At 59.7% G+C, this 14,398-nt stretch overlaps 1 protein-coding gene across 3 annotated transcripts in view; it reads left to right on the top strand.

Annotated features, from left to right (window-relative positions):
- The first annotated feature begins 1,003 nt into the window (after nt 1-1,003).
- Nucleotides 1,004-14,398, top strand: part of ALDH1L1 (aldehyde dehydrogenase 1 family member L1) — a 24,490-nt gene continuing 11,095 nt past the window's right edge. Inside the window, exons 1-12 of one of the 3 annotated variants that reach the window (XM_081526642.1) lie at nt 1,004-1,041; nt 3,294-3,424; nt 3,929-4,078; nt 5,326-5,560; nt 6,072-6,237; nt 7,400-7,501; nt 8,001-8,090; nt 9,633-9,770; nt 11,634-11,759; nt 12,100-12,191; nt 12,770-12,917; nt 14,119-14,238. In XM_081526642.1, the coding sequence (XP_081382768.1) occupies nt 3,952-4,078; nt 5,326-5,560; nt 6,072-6,237; nt 7,400-7,501; nt 8,001-8,090; nt 9,633-9,770; nt 11,634-11,759; nt 12,100-12,191; nt 12,770-12,917; nt 14,119-14,238 (1,344 nt within the window). In that variant the 5' untranslated portion in view covers nt 1,004-1,041; nt 3,294-3,424; nt 3,929-3,951. Of the gene's footprint in view, nt 1,042-1,428; nt 4,079-5,325; nt 5,561-6,071; nt 6,238-7,399; nt 7,502-8,000; nt 8,091-9,632; nt 9,771-11,633; nt 11,760-12,099; nt 12,192-12,769; nt 12,918-14,118; nt 14,239-14,398 lie in introns of those variants that run through there. The other 2 variants (XM_081526643.1, XM_081526644.1) reach the window with 2 other exon arrangements.

Raw genomic sequence — 14,398 nt, 5'->3', positions numbered from 1 at the left:
TATGGATGTGAGAGTTGGATCATAAAGAAGGCTGAAACTGAAAGCTGCTTAGTGTGTCTGACTCTTTGCAACCCCATGGACTGTAGCCCACTAGGCTCCTCTGTCCATGGGATCCTCCAGGCCAGAATACTGGAGTGGGTAGCAGTTCTCTTCTCCAGGGGATCTTCCCAGCGCAGAGACTGAACCCAGGTCTCCTGCATTGCAAATGGATTCTTTACTGTCTGAGCCACCAGGGAAGCCCCAAGAAGGCTGGGCGCCAAAGAACTGGTGCTTTCAAACTGTGGTGCTGGAGAAAACTCTTGAGAGTCCCCTGGACTGCAAGGAGATCAAACCAGTCCATCCTAAAGGAAATCAACCCTGAATATTCACTGGAAGGACTGATGCTGAAGCTGAAGCTCCAATACTTTGGTCACCTGATGCCAAGAGCTGAATCATTGGCAAAGACCCTGGTGCTGGGAAAGGTTGAAGGTGGGAGGAGAAGGGGGCAACAGAGGAACGAGATGGTTGGATGGTATCACCGACTCAATGGACATGAATTTAAACAAGCTCCAGGAGATAGTGGAGGACAAAGGAGCCTGGTGTGCTGCAGTTCATGCTGTCGCAAAGAGTCAGACAAGACTGAATGACTGAACAACTGTGCTATGAAAGTGGGAGGGGAGGGGGGCTGGGGCTGCAGGAGACCTTCCCTGAGGGTCCTCACGTTCAGCCATGTATTCCACAAATTTTATTGAGCACCTGTTAAACACAACGGTCTTCCCAGGTGGCTCAGTGGTAAAGAATCTGCCTGCCAATGCAGGAGACTCAGAATTCTTGCCCTTAAAATCCCACAGACAGAGGAGCCTGGTGGACTGCAGTCCGTGGGGTTGCCAAGAGCCAGACAGGACTTAGCCACTGAACAAGAACAGGAAACACCAGGCTGGGTGCTGAGGATTCCTCAGACTGTGCGGCGAGGGAGACGGTCAGTCAGATCATCTCTGAGCCTGTGATAAGCCTCTGGCTGAGAGGGTACAGAAGCACCCTGAAGCTCTCCGTGGTCACGTGGTGAGGGGGTCTGTCTTAGTGGCTGTGTGGTTGGGGAAAGCTTCCCTTAGGATGTGACCTTGAAGCAGGGGCCACCGGAGGTACAGTGGGTCTCCCCAGAAAGACATGACAGCACCCTGGGAAGTTCCAGGGCCAGTGAGTGAAGTTACCACCTCTGGGGGCCACTGTCCTTGGATCAAGTCAGCCCTGTGGAGACCCACCGCCCCGGGCCCTTTTCAGAGACCCTGACTCCTGGAAGAGTCCTCCCTACCCGCGGCGTGACTTCCCGCCAGCCCCGCGCCCCTCCCCTCTGGGGTTCTGGCCTTGGCTGGGGCTCAGGGACTGGCAGGGACCGGCCCCACCTCCCCGCCGCCCAGGCCAGGTCAGCGCCAGCGCCGTCCCCTGCCCGGACCTGGACTCAGAGGTCCCTCTGGACAGTCAGGCCTGCGCAACTCCGTGGTGAGTCCCCGGGACGGAGGCAGGGAGGCTGCCCCGGCTCGCGCTCTGGGGCTCCAGGCTCCGGGCCGCAGCGGGGACGCGAGGAGGGCGGATTCCGCTGGGTGCGGCGGAGGCTCCCGGCCTGGCTGGGGGTCCTCTGGCCGCAGGACCGCGATGAGGAGCCGGTCGGCCGGGGGATCGCGCGTGAGGGATGCGGGAGGGGAGAAGGCGCTTCCCCAAGCGGAACCTTGCGCGGTGGTCCTCATCAGTCCCGCTTCCAGAAGGTAAAGCAGAGGCTGGAGGGGGGAGGTGACCAGAGAGTCCTGCTGCCTCCTAAGTCCCTCACCCCATTCTCGGGACTGGGGATGGTCCTCCCTGATTGGCCAGAGCTGGGGGGCCGGGAGCGAGGACCTCTCGTGATTGGACAGCTCCAGCCCACCTGCCACGGTCCTTCCCTCTGGGAGGAGACTGGACCCCAGACCCTAGCCGGGGGATGGGGGGAGCCCCTTTCTTGGTCTGGGGGTCGCATTACTCAAGCTGCTAACAGCCTGCGCCCTCCCGGGGTCTGTCAAGACCCCTCACCTGCCACCTGCCTGGGGGAGGCAGGCACTCCTGCCAGGTACCCCAGTTCTCCTGCGCCCTCAATTTTCCAGAAATGGGGCAACTTTCTTAAGCCCTGAATCTTAGTTTCTTGGGCTAAAATTGAGAGGGGATCTAATAATAGCCCTCAGCGGCTGAGGCTAATTCTGAAAATCAGGGGCCTGTGCCCGCGGATCCTCTGCGAATCTCCCCTCCATGAACTTTCCCAATGGCGCTGGGAGACGCCCCTGTCCCTTTAGGAAACAAGGAAATCTTGAACCCAGGGCAGCTACGCGGTGGCCCATCCCCTGGCCCAGGATCGTGGGAAGGGCCACAGAAGGAGCGTGACCCCACAGGCTGAGGGGTCACGAGTGTGTGGACCACCAGATGCCCAGCTGGAATGACTGCAGGAGCGCAGGTGGCACTGGGCCAGCAAGGGGCAGCTGGGGACCGACGCCTGTGGCTGACTGCCCAGCTCAAAGGCCTTCCGACCACAGCTCGGAACAGGGGCCCTGAGCAGGGTCTGGCCACTGGGCAGGGGGCCTGGGGAGCCCGAGGGTCCCCCTGCTGCAGACTCAGCCCCACAGCATCCCTGAGTCCTGCAGGAGGAGGGAACCGAGGGTGCCAACTGGGGAGGAAGCCCCCAGGGGCTCTGGGTCTCCTCCCTCCTCCACTCGCCACCCCCAATCTGACCTTCCCTGAGCCAAAGCTCAAGGTGGGCTGTCCCCACCCAGGGGTCCTGCCCACCAGCTCCACAGTGGCTTTCCTGACCCTGCCTCCCTGCATCCAGAGGGACCTTCTTTGTCTTCTTAATTTTCCACAAGTAATATACACCCAATATTTAAAAAAATAACATTCTGGTAAGAAAAAGATAATTATGGCTATCAAAAGACTTCCAAACCCCCAAACCCTGCCTGGTGACTCTTAATATTTCTGTGTGAGTCCTTCTAGGCTTTACTCTGCCAAACACATGTATGCAAACACATGCACCACACACACCCCACATACACCATATACACACATACACTGCACACACACTACACACAAATACTTCCCACATACACACCGTTCTCACTCATTTGACAGCGTCTCATGCAGAGTTTTTAATCTTGATGATGTCCAGCTTATTTTTCTCTTTCTAAATCGTGCCTTTGGTATTGAATCTGAAAAGCACCACATACTGGGTGTTCTCCTCTGTTGCCCCTAGAAGTTTCATAAGTCTGCATTTTACATTCACATCTGTGGTGCATTTTCAGTTACTTTTTGTGAAGACTGTTGATGTGTGTCTTGGCTCATCTTTTGCGTGTGGGTGTCTAGCAGTTCCAGCAACATTTGTAGAGGAGACTGCCTTTGCTCCTCCATCAAACAACCGGAAGGTGAAGAGAAGGTGAGCAGGCACTTGGAGGAGGCAAAGATTTCTTAAACAGACTACAAAGCCCATTCAGCATAAAGGGAGACTTTGGTGCAGGATACTATGTTCAGTTTAAGAACTTGGGTTCATCCAAAGGCACCGTGGAGTGGACAGGCCCCAAACCCCCAGCCCCAGCCTGTGGCTGGAAGCCTTTGAGGAGCAGCTTCCTCATCAGCAAATGAGGAGACAGAAGCTGATGCGACTTGGTTAGTTGCAGAGATGCACTTGGATGACCCAGGAGGACACTGCACACAGCGCTAGGTGCTGGCTGGGGGCTCCGGGGGTCAGGGGTGTGGGTCCAGGGTCTGTGATCACACGCCACTCAGTCCTGTGGCCTCCCCTTCCGTCCCCCAGGTGGACCCCTCCCAGCAGTAGCTGGCCACTCAGGGTGCCCAGAGCCGGGCCCAGGGGGTGGAGTGGAGCAGGCGGTCTGCCCCCTTGGGCCAGCAAGCCCCGTGGGATGCTGTGTCCCTTGCCCAGGTCCTCCCGCCCAGCCCGCTGTCATGAAGATCGCAGTGATAGGACAGAGCCTGTTTGGCCAGGAGGTCTACTGCCGCCTGCGGGAGGAGGGCCACGAGGTGGTGGGCGTGTTCACTGTGCCCAATAAGGACGGGAAGGCTGACCCCCTTGGTGAGTGGGCCCCCGGTGGGCGGTGGTGGCAGCGGGGCCTGTGGGTCTTGTGTGAGCTTCCCTGGCCTTAAGTGACCACACATTGTCCACCCTGGGTCTTGCTCAGGGCCCACTGACCTCCAGGCTTTTCTGGAACAAAGCGGATCACAGGGAAGGGTGGTGGAGAAGGCCAGCCTGCACCCTGGACCCCACAGTCCGAACACCCCAGGCTCCCCTCTCCCCTCACTCAGACTCCAAAAGGGCTGCCAGGCAGGAATCACTGCGGTCAGGTTCTTGGACGTGAGTGTGCCCTGTGCCCCGTCTCCGGCGGGGGCACCTGTTGAGCAGACTTCTGAGGCCCCCGCCCCCCACCCCCAGCCCCAGAGTTTCTGTCCCCAGGATGGGATGGGACCTGGGAGTCTGCATCCCTGACAAGCCCCGGGGACGCACCCCTTCTCCAGGAGGAACATGGTGTGAGAATCACTGGTGAGCTGGGGTCTCAGCTCGAAGGCCAGGCCTTCAGGCCAGCCCCGGATCCTCCTCGGGCCTGAATGTTTCAGAATGCTGGGCCCGGCTCCGTAGGAAGAGGGGGGCTCCCACGATGGAGCGCTGCAGGCCAGGGCACCACCGCTCTGCACCTGCCCCAATGCAGCCTGTGACAGTGACCCCTGCCCGGGGCTGCTCCTCGACCTGGCCTCAGAGGGTCATGGTCTAGTCCACTCATGCTGACCCGCCTCCCTGCGCACAGGGCAGAGGCCGAGAGGTCACCTGGGCCACACGGCAGCCGTGTGTGATAGAACTGTCACACTTGTCATACCTGTCCCCAGACCTGTTGGGGAACACTGACAGAGCAGGCCGAGGACAGGGCCCAGGGCATCGTGACCGCAGGGGGCAGGGGGCCAGTGAGGCAGACGTGGTGGGGGCTGCATTCTCAAACCTGGAGACGCGGGGACCACGCATCAAAGCTGGGGGGCAGGGAGACCCACTCATGGGGCCTGTAGGTGAAGAGGTCAGGGGCCACATGGGAGTCTGGGAGACAGAAGCACTCAGAGATCCTGGCAGTTGGCAGGGTCAGTCCAGGCAAAGGCGTCCCTGAGACTGGCCCTGGCTGGGACCGTCCGATCTGTGCTGCCCAGTGGAGCCCAGTTGGGAGGCAGGGGTGCTGGGAGGGACAGGCCTGCAGAGGGGTGAAGGAGCCCCCCCTCGACAGGCAGGCAGGCAGGCAGGGCTCGGAGGCTAGGGGTGGACTCTCACCCACTGTCCCGCAGGCTTGAAGGCTGAGCAGGACGGCGTGCCAGTGTTCAAGTTCCCCCGCTGGCGGGCCAAGGGGCGGGCCCTGCCCGACGTGGTGGCGCAGTACCAGGCCCTGGGAGCCGAGCTGAACGTGCTGCCCTTCTGCAGCCAGTTCATCCCCATGGAGGTCATCAGCGCACCCCGGCACGGCTCCATCATCTACCATCCAAGCCTGCTGCCGCGCCACCGAGGAGCCTCTGCCATCAACTGGTGAGACAGGCCGGCCGCCCCGGGGTCTGCGGCTGCGCTCTAGGGCCCCTGGAGGGGTCAGCACTGCCAGACACCGTCCACCCTCCTCCCACTTGGAGACAGAGAGAGACGGATTAGAGATACCCGGAGCAGACAGCTCTAGATGAGAGGGCGAGAGTCTGCAGGGTGGAGCCATCAGAGGCCATCAGGGAGGCAGGCATCTGAGCCAGAAGAGAGGGTGGGCTTGTAGCTGGACCAGTTGGGACTCAGCCCCCTGACTTCCAGGCACATCTACTCGCTTCACTGGGCCTGTCTCCTCATCTGTAGAAGGGGCATGCGAGGCTATTACATGGCAGGAAGGATAAAGTTACATGGGCAGTAGGGCTTCTTCTGCACGATACCTGGCACATGGCTGCATCAGTAAACATCTTTTTCCCTCTTTCATCCTCCCCTGGGGAGGCAGGGAGGCCCCCCAGGCCCCCTTTTTCATGGTGCTTCCTTCTGGACTCAGGTGTCACTCTTTCGTCCCTAGGACCCTCATCCATGGGGACAAGAAAGGGGGGTTTACCATCTTCTGGGCAGACGACGGTCTGGACACCGGGGACCTTCTTCTCCAGAAGGAGTGTGAGGTCCTCGAGGACGACACCGTCAGCTCCCTGTACAACCGCTTTCTCTTCCCCGAAGGCGTCAAAGGCATGGTAAGGGCAGGGCCGCACACACTTACCCCAGGCCTCCCCAGCGCCAGCTACTGCCCTGAGCTGGCTAGGATTCTGCAAATGGGAGGGACTCTCATTTCAGGGTTTCACAGAGGCGGGGTTAGAACGTGTAATTGATGCTCTTGAACTGTGCTGGAGAAGACTCTTGAGAGTCCCCTGGACTGCAAGGAGATCCAACCAGTCCCTCCTAAAGGATATCAGTCCTGAATATTCATTGGAAGAACTGATGCTGAAACCAAAGCTCCAATCCTCTGGCCACCTGATGCAAAGAGCCAACGCATTGGAAAAGACCCTGATGCTGGGAAAGATTGAGGGCAAAAGGAGAAGGGGACGACAGAAGATGAGATGGTTGGATGGCATCACCGACTCAATGGACATGAATTGGAGGAAACTCTGGGAGTTGGTGATGGACAGGGAGGCCTGGTGTGCTGCCGTCTGTGGGGTCACAAAGAGTTGGACATGACTGAGTGACTGAACAACAAAATTATTCTATTAGACAGGACTCGCTTACAGCTGTCAGAACACCTCAACAAACCTTGGCCAAAAAGGCACATTTTGGGCTCCTTTCCGAGAGGAGACTCCAGACAGGGACATCTTCAAGCCTGACTGAGTCCAGAGGCTCAGGCCTGTCGTGCGGTTCTGCTTTTTCACCCTGATTCTGCTTTCCCGTTTGATTAGCTTCCTCCTCAGGTTGGGCGCCCTTGGTCGGGAGGAGAAGTTGTCCCTGGTGGCTCAAGATCCCTACCTCCCGATTCCAGGGAACAAGAAACCCTCTTTCCCCAAGAGTTCATGAATGGAAAGTCCGAGGAGACTCTGAGGAGCTGGAGGTGGAGGGCAGACCCGAGGGGCTGATGTCAGAGCTGTTGTGCAGCCCTAAGGGGCAGCATATCCAGCAAGGGAGGCTGGCGGGACAGGAGGCAGACGGGGTGTCTCTGCAGCACAGCAGGGGCCATCCCCCAGCCCTGGACCCCGCTTTCAGCCACGGATTCACCTGCTCCCAAAACAGATCCCGTGGTGCCTGTCCCGAGCTGGGCATGGTGCTGGGCGGGTCAATGCAGGGAGCAACTGGATTCCCACTCACCGTGAGCCGGGGGCGGAGGGGAGGGTCCTGATGCCTCAGATACCCCCTGCCCCTACCTCCCAGGTTCAGGCTGTGAAGTTGATCGCCGAGGGCAAAGCCCCCAGACTCCCTCAGCCCGAGGAGGGCGCCACCTACGAGGGGATTCAGAGGAAGGAGACAGCCAGGGTGAGCATCCAGGGACCGGGTGTCTGGACTCTCCCTGGTTCCTCTTTGGGAGACGGGCTGGCGGGAGGGCAGTCATCTCCCAGATGAGTCTCGGGAGGGCGTCGGGCTCCTGCGGACTGCCCCGGTCGGGGAGCCCAGGGGGCGCAGGGCTGGGTCTCTGATCGGTGCTCAGGGGGTGCTCTCCAGGGACCTGAGTGAGCCCTGTGTGGAGGCCCTGTGTGTCGGGCCCTGGTCCTCGTGACCACAGAGCATCATCTCCCCACAAACCATCCTCCATTTCACGTCCCGTGAGAGACCGAGGGTCCAGGCACACCCAGAGCTGGGGCCCCAGGGGGAGGCCAGCCCAGCTTTGGGATTCAGAGGAAGCTGGGCTCCTTGGCCCGTTCCCAGGCTCCACCCAAAGTCAGGAGGGTCCACGGGGAGGAGGGGAGGCAGGGGCGGGCCCCAGGTGGTCAGGGCGCAGGGAGGGACCACTGAGCACACACGTCCTGCCCCGCAGATCAACTGGGACCAGCCGGCAGAGGCCATTCATAACTGGATCCGCGGGAACGACAAGGTGCCGGGCGCTTGGACGGAGGCCTGCGGTCAGGTGTGTCCCCTGCGGCCGGGATGGGTGTGCTCCTGTGCCCCCTGCTGCTAAACTGTCGGAACATGTGAGCTACTTGGTCACCAGCCACTGGCAGACCCCAGCCCCAGCCCCCTGGGTCCTGGAGGGGGAGAGTTCTGCACGCACAAGGCCTCCAGGCCAGGCAGCAGCTCTGGGGTCAGACTCTCACCCCCCGGCGGTCAAAAGTTCTGAAACAGCAGAAGTAAAAGCAGTGAATCACCAACGTGGTACTTAGTACCTGTGTGCTGAGCACTCACAGAAAAGACGGTTCAGAGCCAGGAGCCTGCAGACCATGCGTGGTCTGCTGATGTGCAGCAGGTTCCATGGTGAGGAGGCAGTGACTAGCTGTCACAAGAGTTTTCTTAAATGACACGGATTTGGCTAAGGGTCACCTCATTTCAATTCTGAGGAACAGTTTAAACTTTGCTTATGATTTCCAGAGACACAAGCAAAGAGTGACTGAGGTCAAGTTGGTCTTGCTTGTCTTGCAAAAGAAGCTAAATTAAGCTCTGCTGTGACTGAGCTGTCTTGTCTGCTCTGGGCTTTCCAAGGCCGGTCTCCGTTTAGACAGCATATTAAAAAGCAGAGACGTTACTTTGCCAACAAAGGTCCATCTAGTCAAGGCTATGGTTTTTCTAGTAGTCATGTATGGATGTGAAAGTTGGACTATAAAGAAAGCTGAGCACCAAAGAATTGATGCTTTTGAACTGTGGTGTTGGAGAAGACTGTTGAGAGTCCCTTGGACTGCAAGGAGATCCAACCAGTCTATCCTAAAGGAAATCAGTTCTGAATGTTCATTGGAAGGACTGATGTTGAAGCTGAAACTCCAATATTTTGGCCACCTGATGTGAAGAGCTGACTCATTGGAGAAGACCCTGATGCTGGGAAAGATTGAGGGCAGGAGGAGAAGGGGACGACGGAGGATGAGATGGTTGGATGGCATCACTGACTCAATGGACATGAGTCTGAGTAAACTCCCAGAGTTGGTGATGGACAGGGAGGCCTGGCATGGTACAGTCCATGGGGTCACAGAGTCAGACACGACTGAACGACTGAACTGAACTGTCCGGCCCTCAGAGACCCCAGTCCAACCCTGACTCACCTTCACCCTGGGGGCGGGGGGGTGGCTTCAGCCAGGCCCTTTCGAGGACAACCCTGTCCTCCATGAAGCCCCTGACCATCCGAACCCCTGCTCGTGGGCGGGCTTCCCAGACTGTCCAGGGTCTCTGGCCTTGCCACCACCAGCCCCCTTTGCACCGCGTGGCGGCGTCCCCAGGCAGGTCCTCACTCTGGACTGGCTGAGCACACTTTCTGCAGGTGTCTGACCCTGGGGTTGGAGGTGTGAGGGGCCCCCTCTGGGGCCTCCTGCCTGCCCAGGTCTTGTCTGTGCTCCAGGCATTGACATCTGGGCTGTCCTGGCCCAGTGCCATCACACCCTGTCATCCTCCGCCCACTCAGCCCCGCCTGGTGGGCCGTGGTAGGACCCCCTCTCATCTCCACCTTCCGGTTTCCGGTCCCCGACAGAAGCTGACGTTTTTCAACTCGACGCTGAGCACTGCGGGCCTGGAGCCTGAGGGAGAAGACCTGCCCATCCCGGGCGCCCACCGGCCGGGGGTGGTCACCAAAGCAGGCCTCATCCTCTTCGGGAATGATGGCCGGATGGTAAGGGTGCTGCTGCGACCGCTGGTCCGTACTGTGGGCTCAGGCCCTGCAGGGAGACCCCAGGCCGTTCTGGAGAAAACAAGGAAAGGAGACCACAGAATCCAGGAGGGAAGACCCTCACCTGCTGGGTCGGTCACATTTCCATCCCAGGAAGGTCTGCCCTGGGCTCTTACTGACCAGGTGCCCTGCCCGAGCTGGGGGCTCTGGGGGACATCAGAGTCTGGGGGTCTTGACCAGGGAGCCCTGTAACCAGGCCTTGTCTCAGCCCAGCAGAGTCCAGGCGCACAGAGCATGCATGGTTTCCTTCTCTTTGAACAAAAGTCCCGCCGGGCACGTAAGCTACTCTGACCCACTTGAGCAACTGAAGCTCAGGGTAACACCCAGGATTCATGCAGCAAAATATTTACGTGTGCTTGAGAGCCATGCTCCGTTTAAAACAGTTCAGTTCTCCCCACGGCTGTATGAGATCCGTTTTAGCGTTTCACCATTTTACCAAGTAGAAAACTGAAGCAAAGAAATTCAGATCCCCTCTCTGTTGTTACTCGCGCACCTCCGCGGCAGAGCTGGGCTCTGGCCCTGCCCTCTGGCTCCAAGCCCACCACTCGGCCGTGACACTCACCGCACCAGGTGGTGGGCAGGTAGCCTGGGCCCTAAGGTACCAGGGGCAGCGAAGCAGGAGGGCAGGCAGGGGTCTTGGAGCACTGGGGGAGCCTCAGTGTACTCTGCGGATGCTGAACGCTTGGTGGCGGCCGTGCAAACAGGGCAGGGCAGGGAGCAGCTTGGCTTGGACCGGTGAGAGCTCGCTCCGGGTGCCCGTCCTGCTGGCCCGAGGCCGCCTGCAGGTTACAGCCCCTGGGTTACCCTTTGTGGGTGGTGCTGCAGTTGAACGAGGGCATCTGTCTCGGACCAGGTTCCCTCAGCAGATCCGGGCGGGAGCGTGTGTGTGCGGCTCATGGAGGGAGGCAGCTCGGGTGGAGGACGGTGGTCACAGAGAGGCAGGCCTCTCTGCTGACCGTGACCAAGCTTAGCTGCCAGCAGTGGTGGAGGACAGGGCCCAGGTGTAGATTCCGGTACAGCTGCAGCAGGAAGGCACCGGCCATGCGGGTTGGGCCGCATCCTCTCTGACGTCCCTGAGGGACCGCGAGGCCAAGAGGCAGCCATGGTAGCCCTGGGCTGAGGGTCTTTCAGGAACGTCCAGCCGGGCTTGGCTGGGCTGGGGCTCCAGAGCACGCGTGGAGGCAGCAGTCGAGGAGGGGGTAGTGAGCAGGGAGCCCGGCTCCAGTTTCGCGGGGGCTCTTCACAGAGCATCTCACTGGCAGACGCGTCCTCTGCCATGAGCACACACGCTGCCCCCCCAGAGGGAGCCTCTGACGGCTGGGGCCAGTCTCCACGCGGTGTCCACAAGCTGGGTGCTGGGTGCTGGGTGCTGGGTGACTAGCTGTTTTCTCCTCTGGCCTTCAAGGCAGTGCTGGGATGACTTCCGTCTAACATGCAGGCGTCGGTTTTATAGAATAATACAGCCATTGTTCTTGTGAGTTGCTCAGTCGTGTCCCAGTCTCTGTGACCCCCTGGATTGCAGCCTGCCATGCTCCTCTGTCCGTGGGATTCTCCAGGCAAGAGGACTGGAGTGGGCTACCATTTCCTTCTCCAAATACAGCCATCATGGTCTTTCAAGCCTGAGAGCGTGCTGGCGTAGAGGTCGGGGTGTGAGCCCCAGCAGGTCCCTCCAACAGCTGCCGGCACCCCCAGCCTGTCTGGTCTCCTCACGGCTTGCCCGGGTCCAAGCCTGCCTAGGGGAGAATGAGGGCGAGTGTGTGCCTGCCGTGGGGCAGCCCGGGGGCGCTGACGGCCCTCCCGTCGCAGCTGCTGGTGAAGAACATCCAGCTGGAGGACGGGAAGATGATCCCGGCTGCGAACTTCTTCGGGAGGGTGGAGAGCAGTGCCCTGGAGCTGACAGAGGAGGAGCTGGGCACCGCAGAGGCTGTGCGGGTGAGGAACCATCGGGGCTGCTGTCGGGGGGAGGGCGTGCGTACACTGGGTATGTGTTCTGCTGGGGGTGGGGCGTGAACACCCTGAGTCCGTGTGTCCTGGCCTCAGGCACGCCATGGTTCTGTCCTCCGGGTGTCCCCTGGCCGTCCTTCCTCTGCTGGGTCCCATCTCCCAGCGGTGTGAAGGTCTGCAGCCGGGCACTGGGAGGAAGGTGGTCACCCCAGGACCGTCCAGCCCAGGGTATAGCAGAGCCCAGAGGGGCCAGCCCCACCCGGGGCCGGAGTGCACCGGGGGCTGCCTTCTGGGCCTGGAAACTCATTCTCACCGCCCTGCCCTCCAGGCCGCCTGGAAGCGGATCCTCCCCAGCATGCCGGAGGTGGACGAGTCCACAGACTTCTTCAAGTCGGGGGCCGCATCTGTGGACGTCGTGAGGTGAGGCAGGGGTCGGGGGTGGAGCCCCTGGGGTCTCTGGGTCAGAAGTCACCCCCAAACTGAGGAGTAGGCACTGTGTGGGTCAGAGCTCCAGAAAGGATGTAAGTGTGCAGGCCTGGGCCCACCTGGCATGGGACAGCTGGTGGGTAAGCGTGTCCATCCCCAATGGGGTCACGGCCCCGGAGCGGCCACTTTGGGCCTGGACGTTCAATTGGCAGCTCACGGCTCTGCAAGCGGGAGGCCAGCAAGCAGAGAGGTGTGGACCACAGCCCCGACTGGTCTCGGCAGGCACAGGGCAGGGCGGGGGGCTCAGACCCCAACCTCACAGGAGGAAGAGCAAATCGTGTACAGCAGTTTTAAAGCAATCGCAAGCCCTCCAGAAGCAACTGATCACAAGTTAGTACTGATGGAGCTGGAACTTGAACCCAGAGCCTCTGAGTCCACAAACTGGGCTTTCAAGACTGATTCTAGACCAACACCCTTGCTCTGGGTGCTGAACAGAGCCACCAGCTCTGCTGAGAGGAGGGCAGGACCCTGGGACTTGTCCAGGTTCTCATTCTCCCCCTTCTGTCCTCCAGGCTGGTGGAGGAAGTCAAGGATCTGTGTGACGGCCTGGAACTGGAAAATGAAGATGTCTACATGGCAACCACGTTCGGGGACTTCATCCAGCTGTTAGTGAGAAGGCTTCGAGGGGACAACAAGGAGACTGAGTGCGCCATCGACTACGTGAGTCCCGGGAGCCGAGCAGGCGGGCCTGGGTGTGCGGGCTGTGTGAGTCTGGACACCCCAGAGGTGCCCACATCTGTGGGTCCACGGGGACACCCGGGGAAGCCTGGACATCTGGAAGGCCAGGACTCCAAGAGCCTGCCCTTTGGTGACTAAGCTCCCCTTGGTAACTCTGAGCAGCCTGAAGATGCCAGGCAGTGGGGCAGACTCTACAGTGGATGCTGTTGTCTAAGACTCAGGGCAGGAAACAGGGTGTCGAGGAGACATGTCCACAGTGTGTCTCTCCCATCCCCTTCTCCACTGGCGGTTTCCAGCTCCTGTCCTGCACCCCCTGGTGACCCTCACCCCTCATTCGGGTTCCACCACCTCCTCCCTTTGTCCTGATCCACCAATGGCAGCGGCTCCCTACTGGGCTCAGCCTCCGGCCTGACTCGCCATTTCTTAGCTCTTCCATCACCTGGGCGACCAGTCACTGCATTAAAGGCCTTTGGTCAACGCAGGAGACGGAGAGACAGAGGGAGAACGGGAGAGAGGAATTGAGAATGGTCTCCCAAGAAGGGCTTCCCTAGTGGCTCAGCTGGTATAGAATCTGCCTGCAATGCAGGAGACCTGGGTTCCATCCCTGGGTTGGGAAGATCCACTGGAGAAGGGAAAGGCTGCCCACTCCAGTATTCTGGCCTGGAGAATCCCATGGACTGTATAGTCCATGGGGTCACAAAGAGTCGGACACGACTGAGCAACTTTCGCACTTTAGCTTCCAAGAAGGAAAACAAATGACCCTGTACATTCAGCTCGTGTATGCGAAGTGTAAGGAAGTAACGCCAATCTATTTTGTAAAGAAACGGTGCAAAAACCACTGTATCTTGTTAGGCTACAGCTCCTATAGGAATGAGCTTTGTGATGGTTTGTCTGGCTGGGAGTTTGGCGCAAGGCTGATGAAGGAAGGACAGGTGACAGGGGTGGACACCAGGCTGGCCTTGGGTTGTGGACATTAGGGAAGAAGCCACCCAGCGACCCCGTGCATGTGCGATGCACTGGGGCTATGTCACATCCCGTGTTTGGGATCCGTGAGGAGATCCCAGGCCCTGCTTGTGTGTGAAGGATTGGCAGGGTGAGTAGTCCCCATGTCTCTGGGGGGAGGGGGGGTCCCTGCCTGTCAGGGATGCCCTTGTAGCTCCAGCCTGCGGTCCTTGCCCTCCAGGTGGAAAAAGCCGTGAACAAGCTGACCCTCCTAATGCCCCACCAGCTGTTCATCGGGGGTGCGTTTGTGGACGCGGAGGGCGGCAAGACCTATGAGACCATCAACCCGACAGACGGAAGTGTGAGTGCAGGCCCAGGGCCCTCGGCCCCCGCCACCCTCCGTGACCCCTCGGGGCCTTCTCCTGTCCACTGACACCCCCCACCCCTCCCCGTCTGGAGGCCCTCAGTATCCCAGGCTCTCATACTCCTTGGTTGTGGCCGTTGGGCATCAGAGCAGACGC

The sequence above is a fragment of the Giraffa tippelskirchi genome, chromosome 9, assembly GCF_054371585.1.
Source record: "Giraffa tippelskirchi isolate mGirTip1 chromosome 9, T2T-mGirTip1v1.2.pri, whole genome shotgun sequence".
NCBI lineage: Eukaryota > Metazoa > Chordata > Mammalia > Artiodactyla > Giraffidae > Giraffa > Giraffa tippelskirchi.
This window is presented reverse-complemented; position numbering and strand designations above follow the sequence as displayed.